Source organism: Anastrepha obliqua, chromosome 1, assembly GCF_027943255.1.
Source record: "Anastrepha obliqua isolate idAnaObli1 chromosome 1, idAnaObli1_1.0, whole genome shotgun sequence".
NCBI classification, from domain to species: Eukaryota; Metazoa; Arthropoda; class Insecta; order Diptera; family Tephritidae; genus Anastrepha; species Anastrepha obliqua.
The window spans coordinates 11,372,593-11,390,587 of NC_072892.1; the positions used below are offsets into that span (position 1 = coordinate 11,372,593).

A 17,995-nucleotide genomic window follows, 5' to 3' on the forward strand; every position below is an offset into this window, starting at 1 on the left:
GCAGTATGGAAAAAGGCTATAGTTTTCCCAGTCGCAAAAAAGACAAATGCTATTGTATTTATGCTGGTGACTATAGACCTATCAGCATACTGCCCACATTTTCCAAAGTTTGCGAAAACTTGATGGCTACGCAAATTTAATCATTTGTACAGGACAATCGTCTCCACTACAATCTGGTTTCAAACTAAGTCACAGTAGCTCGACAGCAATGGTTAAAATACTGGACGATATTAGAATTAGTTTTGACAACAGAGACTTGACTCTACTTTGTTTACTTGACTTTTCTAAAGCATTTGACTCAGTGAATCACAAATTGTTATGTTTGAAGCTTAAACACTACAGGGTGAACGATATGAAGTGTTACCAACTTCACACTAATTGTATCTGTAAAACAGCTCATGACATCAACGTCAAAATAGTTCTAATCACAGTTCAATATATTCTTTATAAGCCATCAAAAGCATTTGCGTCTCAGTTTTGTTGAATTTTTTTTCTGTGATGGAGTTCAAACGTAATAGTGTGATTGCGTTATACTTGGCTGAAAAATCACAACCAGCCATTATTCGTGAGCTCAGTCACCTCAAAGTGAATAAAATGTTTGTGTATCGCACTATAAAACGTTACAATGATACTGGTAGCACTGCAAAACGCTATGGAGGTGGGCCAAAAAAACCGCAACAACCCCAGAAATGGTTCGGAAAGTGAAGGCTCGACTTGAACGAAATCCACGTCGAAGTGGAAGAAAAGTTGCCAAAGAACTGAAAATATCGCAAGCCAGCATTCGACACATATTGAAAAATGAGCGCAATATGGACTCGATCTTTTGCTGGGGTGAAAGTTCGGTGCGGAAGAGCAAAGGAGTTGTTGCGCTTGCACGAACGTGGCGAATTTCCTAACATTGTGTTTTCTGATGAAACAAATTTTTCAATTGAGAAGTTCAACAACACTCAAAACGATCGTGTTTACATAACCGAACGCTCATACGAGAATTTGAGCCTATGTATGGCCACTCGAACAATTTCCCATCGCAAGTAATGGTTTGGGCCACAGTTACCGCTGATGGACGCTCTCCAATCGTTTTTATCGAGCCTGGTGTCAAAGCGAATGCGACTTATTATCGGAAATATGGTTTAGAAGCTACTTTAGAGCCGTGGAAAAAAGCGATTATACGAGAATGGGCTAAAATACCTCAAGATCACATTCGTGCAGCATGCAACTCATGTTTTGACCGTTTGAAGGCTATAGTCAAGACAATAGGTGGTCATATCGAGCTAAAGTGAATATATTATATGTTAAAATTGTAATCATTTTCGAACAATTTTGTCTTTGAAATCAATAAAAACTAATTTCACACAAAAAAGTTATGATGTTTTGAATAGGTAACACTTCGTATCGTTGACCCTGTATTTCGGCTTCAAAGACAGTGCGGTGAAGCTCATGGCCAGCTACCTTGGTGACAGAAAGCAGAAGGTCAAGACCAGTAAATTAACATCTCAGTCTAGATACGTACACACTGGTGTTCCGCAAGGGTCTATCCTTGGTCCACTTTTATTCAGTCTTTTTGTCAATGATGTTTTTACCGTTTGTCAGTATGTGAATGTCCATGCGTATGCTGATGATATACAATTGTACTTGTCCAGTCGTATTGGTCTCGTTGAAGATTTATGTTTCAAAATATACAGTGATTTGTCTGCTATTTCTGTATGGGCTAATGAAAACTCTATCTCTGAACGCGTTAAAGTCATATGTCTTACCTATATGTAATAATGTTGTGCATGTTGACAATATCCCTAAATTGTGGATAGGTACTAGTTCCTTTACCTTTATGGACAAGGTAAAAAATTTGGGGTTTATTCTTAATACAAAACTTACCTGTGCTGACCATATAAATAGGGTTGTGGGGAATATTTATGCTAAGCTGCGAAAGCTGAGAGTCTCTGCAACATTCACGCCACAGGATAACGAGGCGCAAATTAGTTCTCCAGCTAATTATGCCTCTAATTACCAACTCTGAGCTGGTATATAGCAAACTCGACTCCACATCTTGCCATAATCTTGCTTATATATGGGATTGGCAGATATGACCATATCTCTGCCTTCCGATCAAGGTTACTGGGCTGTTGCCTTAATAGTTATTTGTCTGCTAGAAATTGCATATTTTTGTGCAAACTTACATTATTCAGGTCTCCTCCCTATCTGACAGAGAAGTTGATACCAGTAAGGTCTCGCAGACACAACAAATTCATCGTTCCAAAATTTAATTACCTAGCATCATCTAGATTATTCTTATTTAACGCTGTTAAAGTGTGAACTCATTACCCGACACTGCGAAGGCTGGACTTAACAGATTTAACTTCAGGGCACAAGTCTACAATTGCTTTAAAAGTGTTTGATTGCATTGAATTAGGGCAATCAATTTCTCTCTTTATTTTCTAATTACTACTTTTGTTTTTTCTTTTCTAAATCCTTCTTTTGTTTTCCTACTGCTTCTTTTCTTCTTATTATTATAGTTGGTAAAATTTTGATTAAGAAACTTGTATGTTAAAAATATTCCAGTTGTTTATAATATTGTTGAAGTACTATTAAAAGACCTTAATCTCACTATGTATTGTACTATTTATATAAACAAATAAATAAAGTGCCTCCATATAAAACAAAAACCATTTACACCACTTTCAAATAAAATCGCTCAAATATAGATATGCGTCACGTTATTCAAGCGATCGTAAAACTTGTTCTCTGAAATTCAATATAGGAGTAAGAGGTATATCTTTCCTTAATTTCTGCCGGTAATAGTCACTTTGTTCATTTTATTTAATAATTCAATTTATAAGGTCATGGTGGAAATAAAAAATTGTTTAAATACAGGGTGGCTGATGAAAGCCGCTACCAAAAAAAATTGAATAACTTTTTTTCTTTTTAAGTTATCTGTTCCATTTTTCTTTTAATTTGCAGATTGATCTTTAAAATTTATTAAAATGGATAACTGGGACACGCAAACAAGAATTTGGATAGTCCGCCGCTATCACGCACTGGAGTCCGTAGTTTTGGTACAGAGAGAGTACAGGCGGATGTTTGGCGGCGATCCCCCGAGCAGATGGACCATAATGAGACTGGTGAATAATTTTGCTGAGCAAGGAACAGTCGCAAGAAGGCCTTATCATCGAAACCTACCAGTTCGGACGAAGGAAACGATCGCTGCTGTAGCTGCAGCTATACAAAGCAATCCAAGGGTTTCAACAAGAAGCTTATCTGCTCAACTTGGTGTCAGCCGACAGTCTTTGCAAACCATAATGCACAAAGATTTAGACTTATTTCCCTACAAAATTCAAATGGTTAACAAACTGAATGCAGCAGACTTGCCGATTCGCTTGGAATTTTGCCAGAAGATCCTGCAAATGGTGGAAGAAGACCAAAACATGTTAAACTGCCTTTTCATGTCTGATGAGGCCCATTTCGATTTAAACGGCAATGTGAACAAACAAAATTGTCGAATATGGAGTACTTCTAACCCACAGATACTCCACGAGACGGAATTGCATCCTCTTCGCGTGACAGTGTGGTGTGCGGTTTCTTCACGCTGTATTGTCGGGCCTTATTTTTTTGAAGAAAATGGTCACACCGTTACGGTTACTGGAGACCGTTATTTGAAAATGCTGAAAGAATTTTTCTATCCCGAACTACGCCGAAAGAGAATTCCTTTCAACTCTGTGTGGTTTCAACAAGATGGGGCAACGTCTCACATAGCCCAGACTGTTATGACAGAGTTGCGACGAAAATTTCCCAATAAACTGATTTTAAGAAACTCCGAATTTCGTTGGCCCCCCAGGTCGCCTGACCTTACTGCACCTGACTTTTTCTTGTGGGGTTTATGTAAACAAGAAGTTTATAAAACAAAGCCAACAAATTTGGATGAACTAAAACAATCCATTCGGGCAACAATTGCGGCTATTCCTGTCGCAACTCTCAAAGCAGCAATGAACAACTTTTTACTAAGATGCCGCACTTGTGTCAACGAGCATGGGGGGCATTTAAATTCAATTATTTTTAAAACTAGTTAAGCTACATTTAATAAAATTTAATGACCTTCAACTTGAAAAAAAATAAATGAATTCCATACACTAAAAAAAAGTTATTTGAGTTTCTTAATGTAGCAAAATTCATCAGCCACCCTGTATATAAAACTACGTCGAATATCTCGGTTATAGCATCGCCTAGCAGAGTTAATTTACTGGTTATTGCAGAGTTTGAGTGAAATATTAACAAAATATACGAAAAATATGTAAAAAACAACAACCTTGTTATCCCAATAGTGTCTTATCAGGTGTCAAAGTGAAGTATTGCTTGATGTCTGGAAACTGTTGTTATTTTCGAACTTTTCTTCTCCTCTTTTGGCATAAAAACAAATAATGGAAATTATTTTTTCAGTGATTAAAGAGCAATGCATTAAAATAAAACTTCAAAGAAAACTCTAATTAGGGCGCCTCTACTATCGCTAATTTGCTGATCCCGAATTTAGGGACTCGTACCGAAAAACACTTTCTTCAATTGAAAACAAATTAAGTGTAAGCCCAATGCGTGATTTCTTGTGCTTTTGTTTTTTTGTTTTTTGTGAACCGGAAACATTTTGACACAACGCATTAAATAACTGATAAACTAAACACAAATAGATGCGCAACCTGTTTATTTTATGCAAACAGGGAGTTTTTAAAGTATGACTGAACTGTAAGTAGGACCTCTCGCAACTTGTAAGCTTCTTATTAAGGACGCACTAATCAGTTCGGTAAATCAAAGATGGATTAGTGCCAATACCTGTGAAATTGCTAGGCAAACATGGCCAAGGCGTCTGTCCAAGAATATTATAAACTTTAGTAGACTTTTAATTAGGACCATAGTAGGGTGAGGGCCATTGTCTTATAGGAAATCATGCAAGGAGATTAGGCGTTTACATCTATGATTTCTGTCGTAGCTGCAGGAATGAGCAGCTGGAAACCATTCAACACCTTTTTTGTACTAGCGATATCTAAGATCCTACTTCTTAATGAATATAGATAATATGTACACTTTAGGTATCAACAACCTTTTACGCTTTGTCTACAGCTCAGGATGCTTCAATATGAAAGGAGAAATGTAGCCCAGATCCTGTGGCTCACAATGGACCCATTTCATGGTCTAAGTGGCATCGCTGTCTCTATGTACTATGCGGCTGCCAAGCCTAATCTAACCTATGATGGCGCTCATATATGCATATTTATGTATTTAAATACATTTTTTAAGTCATATTTACTTAAATCTGTTAAATTTTCATTTTCATCTTTAAATAGTTAGTTGTATTCAATTAAATGCTAGTTATATACAGAGAAACCTCTCCTCTCCTAACCTCTCTTTTAGACGGACATACCCTTGAACGGACATTTTTTCCTATACCAGTTTTAATAATTACTCGCCCTTAAGCAGACACTATGTTGGCCTGACGCGGACAGTTATTTTTCATAAAATTGACAGAAAAGCCACTATTGAGCTAACGCGAACTTTTTATCAAAGAACAATAAGATTTCTACTAAGCTATCTAACACTAATAAAGGGTTTTCCAATAAGAGGTTGCATTTTGATATTCAAAGAAAAAGTGGCTGCCCTATGTCATCGATAGCCTCACGAATTCCATCTTTGAGGTCTGGAATCGGCCCTGGGCTGTTGGCGTAGACCTTCTATTTCACGTGGTCCCAAAGAAAAAAGTCACAAGGTGTTAAATCACAAGATCTCGGTGGCCAATTGTGATCACCTCTTCGAGAGAAAACACGATGCGGAAACTTTTCCCGTAAAAGATCAATGGTTTTGTTGCTTGTGGGGCACTTAGCGCCATTGTTGAAAATAAACGTTGTCCAAATCAGTAGCATCCAATTCCGGCCATAAAAAATCGTTAATCATCTCTTTATAGCGCAATCCATCCACCAATAATAACTTTTATTGGAAACCCCTTTATTAGATAGGAAATTTTCGTGGAAACAAACGATTGATGATAGAGTGAAAAAACAGCCACAGCACTCTATGCATGCAAAAGAGTTGTGGGAGCAAAATGGGGCTTAACCCCAAGAAATCGGCACTTAGGTTAAGAGAATCTTCTTACCTAACCACTAACAGGAAGAATACTAGATGAATATCCCTTCTTAAATCAAACGATAGACTTTTGTTACTCAGTATAGCTGCATGTGAATTCATTCTTTAGCACAACTTTCCCAACGAGAGAAGAGTATGACAACGGGGTAATGAACAATAGAAGTAGAATCAGTATCTATACTGATGCTGCCAAGCTAAGTGAACAAGTAGGCGGAAGCCTTCACTCTGAGGAAATCAGTGCCACCATTTCATTCCGGCTACCGGATAACTGTAGTGTATTTCAAGCTATGAAATTCTGGCTATAAGGGAACGCCTGTTAGTCCTAAATAAAAGTGTTCTCACCAAAAGAGAAATAAATATATATCAGATAGCCAATCAGCCCTGAAAGCACTACAATCACCCAATATTAACTCGCAGACAGTAAAAGAATGGATCGACGTTTTGACAGAACTATCGCTGTACTTTACAGTAAACCTGCTCTTGGTGGCGGGTCATAGAGACATAGAAGGCAACTGCAAAGCAGATGAACTAGCAAGATTGGGTACCACATTACCGATCCAACCAGACCAATTCAGGCCAACTTGTACGATGCTTATAGGCAAACACACTATCAGAGCTGCTAACGGGCTATGGACTCAGTTCCTGACCTGTGCAACAAGTAGGATGACGTGGCAAGAATGGAGCATTTGCCACACAAAACGGAATGTTGAAACTAAACAGGAAGGGCATGAGAAATCTTCTTGGGGTTCTGTCTGATTGGCAGGCATGCCAGTAGATTGGAAAATTTACATGTAACGACATTGAAGAAGAAGAAAACACTTTCCAAAGGGTGTTTATATATGAGGGAATACAACCTTTTATCAACACAAATATTCAAATCCACTAACCACGGAATTTAGATATTTAAAAGGCACCGAAACCCCGAGATATACACAAATCGGCATTGACGTTTCTAGTACATTTGTTTATGCGAATGCACAACTTCAATTACCGTAAAATGATTACTTCAAAACTTAAAAACAACTCTATTTTTAAATAGCAATATTTAACATACATACATATGTACATAAATATATGTCTACCTATAACACAAAATGTATTTAAATGCCTATTACACTGATAACAAAACTAGCCAATATAGATCGGAATACAAGTTTCAGCCGCTCATAAAATTTGAAAGGAGTAACCCATTGTCGTTGAAGAGAACTGGTTTTCTTTTCATTAGTACAAAATTAATTAAAAAGCTAACGCTTTATCTCAATTATGGCGGTACATAAATTTTCTGCAGTCATCATAAGTCATTCCTGTCAGTCGAACCTCCTTTTGTTAACTTTTAGCAGCATGAACGCAATGGCATTTGCTAGTCACTTCGCGAACATCGGAACTCACGGTTTACAATCACTTGTGCCGCAACTTTAAATATCGAGAGAAACGAGAACTAAATAAATAAATAAAAACCAAAGGCAAATCTAACTTTTAATCATTCAGCTTTTATCGCCTACTTCGTCTTAGAGAAAATATTTTGAAAATCCGCTGACTTGGAATCCAAAAGCGGCGAAGAAATGGCTACTTGTTTTGTCATCAATGGCACGTCTTATAACGGTAAGCTCACGCCGCACAATGCGGATTTTTCGACCAATTTTGTTCAAAAATCCTAGAGAAGGCAATTCTTTACCGATTTTAATATTTTTTTTCACTGCTTTTAAAGTATTTCGGAAGAGAAGTTATAGGCCCAAATTTGATTTTTTTTAATAAATCAAAACTCACCCTTGAACTGGGGTACTTTTGTGAAAACTCAGAAAAACTTAAAAAAAAAAATAAATATGTATTCAAATTCGGTTTGGATTTTTTGTAATGCAGTTCCAATCGATGGTAAAACATCGGAGCAAGTACGCAAATTTCCAGTGCCTCTTAAAGCGTGAAGTCATCCCCCAACTACTTAAAAGCTTAAGGGGGACCTCTTATCAGTGGCTTCAAAAACATGTGTTTTTTCTCAATTTTTTTTCGAGGCGAAAAAAGCGACACTCAGGAATAGTATTTTGCATTTATTTGAAGGCATGATTCAAGAGTAATAAACAATTTTTTAACATAAATAAAAAAACAAAATGGCGGACATATGAGGGAGCTCGCACAGCTTCTCGTTGCGCGCTAATAAAACGGCGTGTAAGATTGCGGTTGTAGTTTTCACCTGAAGCACAAAATAAAAATATTGTCTTATTCAACAGGCTTTCCCGCATATAATAGACTACTCTTGTATAAAAACATGAAAAAATGAACACACAATTAATAATTGAAAAAAGTGCTTTTTTCGCTATTTTTTTCAAAACAGGTGTTAAATAACATTAAAAAATGAATTAACATTTTTTAGTATTTTGTTACTTAATTAGTTGCGCATTTTAGTTATCTTTATATAGGTTATCGGTTTGAAACGATAACTTCCGTCGTTTTTTCTTTAATCTCACACGCCATTTTCAAAAACATGGCTTTGAGAAAACGTGTTTCAAAATTTTCAGAAGGTAGACAGTATACTCACACGAGGGACGGTACACAGGCCTGTAACTCCGAAATGACTTTGAATTCCGCTATAAAATTTTGAGGGCATATTCTCCTATAATATATCTATCGATTGCTGTAAAAAAACGATTTTTTGAAGCCGACTGATAAGAGGCCCCCCTTAAGGACTTTTTTTCATGAAGAAACCTAGAATATTCACCAAAAAATGTATATATATGTGTTTAAGGTTGCAGAGTCGGAATTTTTTATTCCTTTGCCAGATGAACACCTCTGTGGGTACCAATCAGAAGCGAAGTTATGTTACTCTTGATTTGCCTTAAGACAAACGTTCGGCAAAAAAAAATATTGATAAATGAGGAAGCAATTAATTCACTGATATAGCTTTAAATGTATCTACTTTAAATTGTGTAGTTACATTTGTAGAGCGATTTTTCATACAAACAGGCATCTGACAGTAAGCTAAAAATATTTCTTTTGTTCATTTTTTAAGCCATTATTCAGACTTTTAATAAGTTTTAGACACTTTTAATAAGTTTCACTCTCTCAGAGGTAAGTCTGATAGCGGAGATACTCTAACGCATTCGATTTTTAAATATGTGAAAAAAAAAAATATAAATTTTATCCAAACTTTTAACTGGCTTTTGTGTTTGTAAGGAGTTTCATCGTAATTCAGGCATGTTTTCGCCGATCTCAAGGCTATTAACTGCCTTGAAATAAACTCTTTTGGATACAGAGCTAGAATTGACCTCGAAAGGACAAACCGGCAACGAATTCTGACGCAACTACAAAAACAACCCATATAGAAATTTTTAAAATTTTGAACTGACCTTCAATTTGACACCAAAAGGACAAATGGATAACGAATGTAAAAAATTAGGTTCTACGTTTTTAGGCAGTTAGGGTGTGATTTCACCCTTTAACAGGATTTGTTTTCTTTTTTCATATCCTCCCGGAACTTCACCATTAAACAGTATGTCCGGAGGGCGTTGTGCGCACGTGCATACTTAAACATTCGTTGTCGTCATTTCTGTCCGATATTGCCTATTGCCTTGCGCATCACTTTCTACTATGGTATGTCCATAGGCCACGGCAGATCTGCGTGCGAACTCGTTACGCCGAAGCTCTTTCATTATAATCTCTGCGACAGCACATCTCGTATTTACTTTCGAACATGTCTTGGACAAGATTGTTCTCCTACGGATATCCGTTAAAAGCTGAATGAAGCGTTTGACGTTCGTTTTCGAACCGCGGGCAATGAAACAGAACATTCGACGCACTTTCTCGTTCTTCTTTAAGAGCGGTTAAAAATTCAGGTACTCGCTCTGATGTAATACCGTCGTTTAGAACTGCAATACAAAAATTCCAAACCTAATTTGAATACACCAAATTTTTTTTTAAGTGTTCTTGCATTTTTTACCAAAGGTCCCCCTCTTCAAGGGTGAGATTGGGTTTAATAAAAAAAACATTGAAATTCGGGCCCAGCAATCTCTTCCAAAAACAATTACGAGCATTTAAAAGCAAATATATTAACCTTCATGTGCCCGGCTTACTACATCTGTAGTAAATTGTGAAAAAAAGTGAGATAAAAAAAAATTTTCCGAAACAACAATGCCCGAATTTTTTAGTAGCTTCCTGATTATCAAATCAAAGTCAATTAAGAGTATAATAACACTGGAACTATTATTTGCCTGACCTCTAGACCCTACTTGAAAAAAACATCATCTTGCGGCCGGCTTACTACATTTGTAGTAACCAAATAAAATGTATGCAAAATAGTATTTTATAGTTGACTTCAGCTTGTCGCAACACGAAGAGGACGACATTCGCAATGATGAGCAAGAAGAGGGTGCAATATTCGAAGCAGATTTCGAGGATGATTTTGATTCAGGCGAACCGCCCATTACCCAACGATATGATGCGTTGATCGCTAAAGATCAAACTGCATGGCTTAAGAACTTTCCTAGCAAAGCTGTTCGCGTAAGTAGCCATAACGTATTTCGGAGCACTGTTGTGAGTCCAACTCGGGCTACCCAGGGTCTAATTGAGTCTGACGCCTTTGAGATGATATTCACTCCATCAATGCTTCAACAAATTCTAGTAGATACGAATGAAAAAGCACGAAAAGCCTATGAGACTTGGAACGAGAAAAACTGCACTGGAGATAAAAGAATATGGGAGAAATTAACCGTAATTGAACTAAGAGCATTTATAGGTCTTGTGTTACTAGCAGGTGTAAATAAATCAAATGACGAAGATGTGGATGTGCTATGGCCACTTTCGGGTTTCTCGATGGAAAGTTTTCTTTGGTATCTTATGTTCCAATAAGAGGCAGATCAGTTATAATACTTGCCAGCACACCTTTGACAAATTTAATTGTAGCTGAAAAGAAAAACAAGCCGCAATACATCCTTGATTACAATGCAAACAAAGGAGGCGTCGACGCAATGGATAAAATGCTTTCTGCATATTCAACGAAACGTAAAACATTGCGTTGGCCCTTGGCCATGTTTTATAACATGCTGGACATAAGTGCACTTGCATCATTCATCATTTACTCGGAAAACAATCCATATAACCGTCGCACAGACGCGCGACGAAAGTTCTTGCGGAGTTTGTCTAAGCAGCTTTTTATGCCAGCAATTGAACAGCGCTCTCAAGTTCCCCGGGTGCTGCGATTCCATCAAACACGTAAAGCTATCGAAATGGCACTGGATCGATCCCTTTCTGCTACATCTAATGTTGATTCATCTATTTTACCTGATATTTCCAACGATAAACAACCAAAATATCCTGTACCTTGTCAATACTGAGAAATAGGAAGCCGTAAGAACACATGAAAAATCTGTAGTTGGTGCAAAAAAGCAGTGTGTAATGCACATACCGAAATATATATTTTGGGAAAATGCTGTTCAACTCCTAAAAATTAAAACATTTTTTGTATTAAAATTATCACCTGAATTCAATATTTTTAAATAAAAAGGTTATTACACACGTACAAGTAAAAAAAAACACCATACAAGTCTTTTTTTCTTAACATTCCATTGGTTTTGCATGCAATTACGTAGTTACTACAAATGTAGTAAGCCGATCGGGTACGTAAGTTTTATATCCCGGGCACATGAAGGTTAAAATTGCTAGAAAATTGGATCCGGTCACAACAGATTACAGTGCATAACATAATTTCGATTTTTCTTGGGCTATCGCAGTGGACTTGTCCGACTTGCCGGCCGACATCACGCTGAACACCTTCATTCGCGAACACGCTCAACTAACAGCAACAAAATTCATGTGTCTGGAGGGTGGTTGTGGCGCTTGCATTTGCGTCGCAAGAGGCAAACATCCAACAAGCGGCGAGACTCGCACTTGGGCGCTCAATTCGGTGAGTCGTTTATGTACTACAGATGCCTATGATTTCCTTTATTTTGAAAATGCATTACTTGTTGACCATTTAAGTGTCTGACCCTGTTGAACACTTGTGCGGATTGGCAGATCACCACATCCGAAGGCATTGGCGGCAAACGAATTGGTTATCACCCAATTCAAAAGCGTTTGGCCAAGCTGAATGGCACACAATGTGGCTTTTGTTCACCTGCCATGGTAATGAATATGTATGGACTGCTGGAGTCTAAAGGCGGTCAGGTTACCATGGAGGAAGTGGAGAACTCATTTGGTGGCAATATTTGTCGCTGCACCGGTTATCGGCCCATTTTGGATGCCATGAAATCATTTGCCGTGGATAGCAATATTGGGTTGCCTGAGGTTTGTGGCGACATTGAAGATTTCGAGTTTGTCGGTTGTCCAATGGCGGGTAGACAATGCGTGGGCAGCTGCCATCAACAACTTACTGCTTTTTCTTATGCAGATGGCAGGCAATGGTATTGGCCACGGTCGCTCAGCGAAGTTTTCGCTGCACTCGACAAAGTGGGCAACGAACAGTATATACTCGTGGCGGGAAATACAGCGCATGGCGTCTACAGACGATCGCCGAATATCAAGCATTTTATCGACCTGCATGCAGTGCCCGAGTTGAAACGGTATACTATTGATGGCGAAAAGCTTACGTTGGGTGCTAACTTAAGTCTGACGGAAGCTATGGAAATTTTCAAAAAAGTTGAGCAACGGTCTGGCTTCGAGTATTGCCAACAGTTGTGGCAACATTTCGATTTAGTCGCCAATGTGCCGGTGCGCAATGTGAGTATTTATTGAGGCAGAGAGAGAGAAAGAGAGAGAGAGAGAGAGAGAGGGATAGAAAGACAGAGAGGGTCAGCGGGAGAGAGATTAAGAGGGAGAGATGTATTTTTTTCATTGAATTCAACTGTTTATTCTCCAGCTCAGTTTATATAAATCCTTTCTTATTTCAAATCACAAATAAATCACAAGATGGGCACTCTTGCGGGTAACATCAGCATAAAAAAGGCACATCCGGAATTTCCCTCCGATGTTTTTCTTTCATTCGAGACACTCAATGCCCAAGTTGTTATTCAGGAGTCCCCAGCGCAATCGAAAAGTATGCCACTGCTGGAATATCTTAAATCACCCTCCGGTAAAGCGGTCATTATTGCATTTGAATTGGCATCGTACCCAAAAGAGAGATTTGTTTATCACTCGTACAAGGTAAGTGTCTTTATGTCTCAGCTCATTTGATAAAAATTGTGCGATTCTCAACCCAAATTATGGTATTCTCAACCGCATTCACACCACAGATCACACCAAGAGCACAAAACGCGCATGCCTTTGTTAATGCCGCCTTTCTACTCGAAATGGATGAAGCGACATGGGGTTTAGTTAACTCGGCACGCATTTGCTTCGGCGGCATCAATCCCGATTTCGTGCACGCCACTGGTACCGAAAAGCTCCTAGCAGGAAACAATTTATTCGATAAGGAAACAGTAGCGCAAATATTTAAAGTACTAAATGCGGAAGTTTTACCCAATGATGTGTTACCAGATCCCAGCCCCGAGTACCGCAAGGCGCTGGCTTGTGGACTATTCTATAAGACTTTGCTTAGGCTTGCGCCAGCGGAGAAGGTTAGAGATGAATATAAAAGTGGAGCTGACGTTCTGAAGCGCTCACTTTCATCTGGCTTACAAACATTTGAAACGATTGAGAAAAATTATCCCATCACACAACCTATACAGAAACTGGACGGTGTGTTAAATTCATATTTTTTAATATTCTTTTGTGGTAAAAAGTCATGCCCTTCAACATCTAATTTTAGGATTACTTCAGTGCGCTGGCGAGGCGACCTATATGAACGACGTTATCACCACTTCCAATGCTGTCCACTGTGCATTTGCCAATGCCACTAAAGTAGGCGCAAATATCGAACAGATCGACGCTACCGAGGCTTTGGAAATGACGGGTGTGGTTGCATTCTATACAGCCAAGGACATCCCAGGCACCAACACCTTTTGCGACGCAGCATTTCAATATGAAGTTGAGGAGATATTCTGCAGTGGTACCGTAAAATATTATAATCAGCCATTGGGTGTAGTTGTAGCAATTAGTAGTGACATTGCAAACCGTGCCGCTACGAAAGTGAAAGTTATCTACAGTAATCGTCCAACCAATGTTAAAATTCTTCCCACTATGGCCGATGTCTTCGAAGCACAAACAATGGCGCGGGTTAAGCGGACTGCATCTTCGCAAAATAAGATTCAACTCTCAGATCAGCCAGATATCTCAGCAAGAGGGGTTTTCGAAATTGGAGCTCAGTATCACTTTACGATGGAGCCTCATACAACCATAGCTGTACCGTTAGAAAACGGTCTAGAAGTATGGACCGCCACTCAATGGATGGATCACACACAGTCTGTCATCGCCAAAATGTTGGAAATGAAGGTCAATGATGTACAATTAAAAGTGCGTCGGGTCGGCGGCGGATATGGTGCTAAAATCACAAGGGGCAACCAAGTCGCTTGTGCCGCGTCATTAGTCGCCTACAAACTCGGTCAACCTGCACGCTTTGTGCAGACTATCGAGTCGATGATGAATTCAGTTGGCAAGCGTTGGGCTTGCCAATCCGATTATGAGTTTCACATCAAAAGCAATGGGAAAATTGTAGGGCTTACGAATATATATTACGAAGATGCCGGTTGCACATTGAATGAAAATCCGGTCGAAGTTTTCACAGCCGATGCGGCGAGAAATTGCTATGAACTCAACAACTTGAACTCGCACATATCGGGGCAGCCAGTCATTACGGATGCACCCAGTTCATCGTTTTGTCGAGCACCTGGTTCACTCGAAGCTATTGCCATGATAGAGAACATATTAGAGCACATGGCATTTGAGGCAAAGATAGATCCCGCTGATGCGCGTCTAATCAATATAAAACTTGGAAATAAAATGGTTCAACTGTTACCACGATTTTTAAAGTCGACTGAGTATAGCGAACGACGAAAGCAAATTGAAGCATTCAATGAGAAGAATCGTTGGATGAAGCGAGGAATTGGGTTGGCCTTAATGGAGTTCCCAATGCATTTGTTGGGACAATTTGCTGCCACTGTAGCCATATACCACGTGGACGGTACTGTAATCATTGTACATGGCGGCATAGAGATGGGTCAAGGTGGGTCTATGTAAGCCATTTCCATAAGTAACTAAACACAAACGTACTCTTTCTTTATTTTTAGGTATGAACACGAAAATTGCGCAAGTTGCCGCCTACACACTTGGCATACCAGTATCGTTTGTGAAAATCGAGTACAGCGACACAATCAATGGCGTCAATTCGGATACTACCGGCGGTTCAGTGGGCAGCGACAGCCTTTGTTTCGCTGTACGGAAGGCCTGCTACACGCTCAATGAACGCCTGGCGCCAGTCAAGGCAGCGCTCGATAAAAATGCCAGCTGGCCGAAAATTGTGGAAGAAGCCTGGACTAGAAAAATAAATATGATCGCAAGTGAGCATTATAAGCAGGGTGACATGCAGGACTACTCTGTTTTTGGTTTGGCGCTAACCGAAATAAAGTTAGACATTTTAACTGGAAACCATTTAATTGAACGCGTGGATATACTAGAGGATGCTGGTGAAAGTCTGAGTCCCTACGTTGATATCGGACAAGTTGAGGGCTCATTTGTTATGCTGCTTGGCTACTGGCTAACCGAGCATTTGGTATATGATCGTCAAACCGGAGAGTTGATAACTAATCGTACCTGGAATTATAAACCTCCAGGTGCCAAGGACATACCCATTGATTTTCGCGTAGAACTGCTGCAAAAGAGTCCCAACCCTGCTGGATTCATGCGCTCTAAGGCTACCAGTGAGCCACCGGCCTGTCTGGCAGTCAGTTCTATATTCGCGGTGCAACAGGCTCTACAATCAGCGCGGCAGGATGCCGGTTTGAAGCGTGAGTGGGTACGTTTGGGTGCGCCTACAACGCCTGAGGTAATCGCTTTGAATGCTGGCACCGATACGACTTCATTTTCTTTGGAATAATAAGTGGATATATATATATATATATATATATATATACCAAAGTGTACGATAACTGCCTATATATATATATAACAGAACGGGATGTGTAGACACTTTTCGCAATATTTTCCATGTTTTTCGAGCAGCATTATTTTGTTTTTAGAAAAGAAATAATCTTCATGCTCTAACCGAAACTTTATACAAAATTTAAAAAAATTGAGAAAATTTCCACTGAAATTGGGAAGCGAATGTATCGCTTACAGTGATTTTTAAATGGGGGTTGTTGCCTACATTTTATCAAAAAATTATAATGGCAAAATAAAAGCGTTAGTACGGGACTTAATTGAGAGATGTGCATCTTTTTTTACTGTCTACTTAAGTTTTCTAGCTTTCGAACCTTTTTAAAATTCAGGTTCCTTTGAAAAATATTGAAAGCAAAAATAAATCAACTAAGGCGAGATGGCAATATTAAGTTATTAAAACTTTTGAGTATACGTAAATAAATAGAAATAAATGAGACGGTAGGTATATAGCTGTAGAAATATTTACTTAACCCTTAACGGCCGAGAGCTTTCTTTTAACACACTTTTATTTCAGTACAAATCAGTTTCTCAGGCTCCCTCCACGAAATAAGTTCTTCATCCCGATTACTTCTTTATCACGGCCGATAACTGCATAGCTTTAGACTCACAGTCGATAAGAAAGGAATTAAATATAACACGAATATATCGAATCATTAATTCACGGACGGCAATGATAACAATAATTTTCATTCATAATAAAAAAAATAGTTTAAAGAAACTAAAAAACACGCTTTTTTGCTAATCGAACTAAAAAGTAGAAAATAAATTTTAATGACAAAGAGACCTATAATGAAGTAATAGCAAATCGAACGATCAGTCATTGTCAACTACCTCAGAACAGAATTATAACAAAAATTAAGATACAAATAGAGTAATTCAAATTAGAGTTAAAAGCGTAGGATGCATTTTGCTTCACTTTCATAACCCTCTGTACATAGGTAGTTGCCAATAGAATGATTGTAATATTTACTATATCAAGCATCCCACGCTTTTAACTATAATTTGAATTATTCTATTTGTATATTAATTTTTGTTATAATTCTGCCCTGAGGTAGTTGACTATGACTGATTGTTCGATTTGCTATTATTTCATTATAGGTCTCTTTGTCATTAAAATTTATTTTCTACTTTTTAGTTCGATTAGCAATAAAAGCGTGTTTTTTAGTTTTTTTAAACTATTTTTTTTGTAATACCCGTTCATAAGACGACGGATAATTAGGTGAAATTCTAAAACGTTTATAAGAATGAAAACTTAGACTAAACATTTAAACTGATTTATTTAGATATGAATTCAATATATTTACTTGATTTATTCTTTTATATGGACAACAAACCAGAGATGTACAAAGTTTCAATAATTTTTTTAAGCAAACTAAAACGATGATAAATAAATGAAATGGAAACTGAATTCTTTTCATGTCCCCGCATTGGGGCCTTTCGTTTTCTATCGCATAAGTAATATGTCCCCGTAGCAGGCCCTTTCGGCCGTTAAGGGTTAGTTAATACATAATTTAACGAACTCGGAGGCAAAGAGAGCTATAGCTTGTAACATTAGGCGGACGAACGAATTTAACCAAAAGTATAGTTCGCTTTCGCAAATCCATACAAATTCCATTGCCGTGAAACATGCGTGAAGGTTCATATGTGTCTCACAGCAGAGCAGTACTCAGTTGACAACAAACACCGCGCAACATGCCAGCAACATTTTTTTTTTTCATATATTTGAAGTGCACAAGACATTTAAGATTAAGCCTGCATTCCAATACTCCGAAGATATAGCATTTTGAAGTGAAACATCTTCACAAAGAGTATAGATTAAATCTTCTGTATGATTTTTTTAAAAACACTTTTCTTACCAAAA

At 38.2% G+C, this 17,995-nt stretch overlaps 1 protein-coding gene across 1 annotated transcript; it reads left to right on the top strand.

Annotated features, from left to right (window-relative positions):
* Positions 1-7,460: 7,460 nt before the first annotated feature.
* On the top strand, positions 7,461-16,394 carry LOC129235394 (uncharacterized). The gene is made up of 7 exons (XM_054869209.1): positions 7,461-7,719; positions 11,838-12,010; positions 12,085-12,822; positions 13,012-13,245; positions 13,335-13,779; positions 13,850-15,202; positions 15,267-16,394. The coding sequence occupies exons 1-7, from the start codon at positions 7,680-7,682 to the stop codon at positions 16,070-16,072; spliced, it is 3,789 nt and encodes a 1,262-aa protein (XP_054725184.1). The 5' UTR covers positions 7,461-7,679; the 3' UTR covers positions 16,073-16,394.
* Positions 16,395-17,995: the final 1,601 nt, after the last annotated feature.